General features: G+C 37.3%; 1 protein-coding gene across 1 annotated transcript in view; it reads right to left on the bottom strand.

Moving 5' to 3' along the window:
• TAF1A (TATA-box binding protein associated factor, RNA polymerase I subunit A) overlaps positions 1-1,220 on the bottom strand; it is a 13,816-nt gene extending 12,596 nt beyond the window's left edge. Inside the window, 1 exon segment of the mRNA XM_014310880.2 lies at positions 1,195-1,220. Within this exon segment, the coding sequence (XP_014166355.2) occupies positions 1,195-1,220 (26 nt within the window).
• Positions 1,221-1,795: the final 575 nt, after the last annotated feature.

Below are 1,795 nucleotides of genomic sequence, written 5' to 3'. Positions count from 1 at the left end.
TCTCCCTGTGTGTGGGGAAATGAGGGATGCGGGCCAAGGGTAAAGCAGGAGGGGTGCGGTGGAGCACGGGGGGTTGCAGGGTGTGTGCAGGGGTGTAGCAGAGACGTGTTTATTCCTCAATCAGAGCATGACTAGAACCGCGGCTAATGCATTGATTATTCCAAAGATAAATTAGCGAACTCCTCCTGTCACTCTCCATTAGCTGTATTGCTACTTTCCTGTTCGTTTGTAACTCATAACGTTCTACAGAGGGAAGAGATTCCGGATCAAAATCCTGTGCATTGTAGAGCAGTGATGTTGCCTGCGCTCCCGCTGGATTTTGGGAATTCGTCTGCCTTAGCCACAGTATCTGGTTTATAAAGATCTGTGCTGGAACTTGTCTCTTTAAACCACTTTGGAATTGAGTTTGCCCTGGACTGTTTTGATGTGTATAAAGTCCAGTTTACTGCATAAGATCTCACAGAGCTGTTTTTTTTTCAGAACTGTCGTGGCACGGGAGAGTGAGTAAATAATAAACTGGCTCAGATTAAAGGTTCCTGTGATGCAGTGTCTTGGTTCAGCTGTGATAAATAAGCAGTGTTGAGAATAGTGCAAGGCAGAACAGTTGTGTACAGCATTTAAACACTTAAACCTCAATATTATATCTTAATATGGTATTTAATAAATCAATGTGGGGAAAACAGAAGTCTCCCTTTGCTTTTTCTTTATTTTTAATCCTGTGTTCTTCCAATAAAGGCCAGCATTTCAGTTCATAAGTATTGTTATTAATGGATAATTAACTTACTTGACTGATAACAATAAAATGTTATATAACACCACATCTTTATCAGTGCCATTTTCTTTGACTGTCCTTTATAATTTGTACCTTGTGTGAGTGCCTCTCTGATCACTGGTGTTCCCCAAGTTTGATGTCACTTCCTACAACACTCCTGATCTTTTGTTAGCTCAGTATTCAAATTTCAGAATCCAACTTAGCCCCCATTTTTTGGTGAAAGTTCTCATGTTTGCACGCAAGAACATTTACTTTTGGCTTGTTATTTTTATTTTTCTGTGTTGTACATAAGTGAGTACTTCCTGATCCTTAGGTAAACTTAGCCAACTGATCTTGTCAATGGGTATCAGCTACTTTAGTAGATATTTTAGCACAGAAGAGATAGGAGAACTGCTTTTTAAGAGTAGGTTAATGTTAGATACCTCATGTACAGTCGGACTACACTCATAGCTGAATACATATTTCCAAGATTGGGGTTGAAAACTGGAATGAAATTTTGCCTGAAATATCTTAATTGAACTAAGTGAAATATTTTTATTTTCTTTCACACATTGAGGAAAGCTAGGTATGTTAATAAGTGGCTACCTTATTACCCTGAAATATTTGAAATTGTAGGAAATACTTGACAATTGCAGTGGTAAACTTGTGTATATGTATCAACTGCAAGGTGCTCATTATTGTACAATAAAGGCAGCGATTTATACAAGAAGTATGTGATTTTGTTTTTCTTCCCCTTCTCCTTTCTTGCCCTTGTCTTTACAACCACAGACACCATTACCTTTTATCTTGGTCTTTTATAAAGATAAGCTTCATAAATTATATTGATGGAAAATAACCAAACAGTTCTTTCTTCATAAGAAATTGGACCTAATACTGTGAGCATTACACAACAGGAAATATTAATGTTGACGAAAGAATGCTTATCTTTCACTCATACAATTATCCTAAAATGTGACTTGATTGAATTTGCTTCCATATTGTAAATTGTGACAAACTTCTAGATTTTCTGAGGTCGGCTTTCTT

The sequence above is a fragment of the Geospiza fortis genome, unplaced genomic scaffold (assembly GCF_000277835.1).
Source record: "Geospiza fortis unplaced genomic scaffold, GeoFor_1.0 scaffold258, whole genome shotgun sequence".
Taxonomy (NCBI): domain Eukaryota; kingdom Metazoa; phylum Chordata; class Aves; order Passeriformes; family Thraupidae; genus Geospiza; species Geospiza fortis.
The sequence above is the reverse complement of the archived record's forward strand: the minus strand, read 5'-3'. Positions and strand labels throughout refer to the sequence as shown.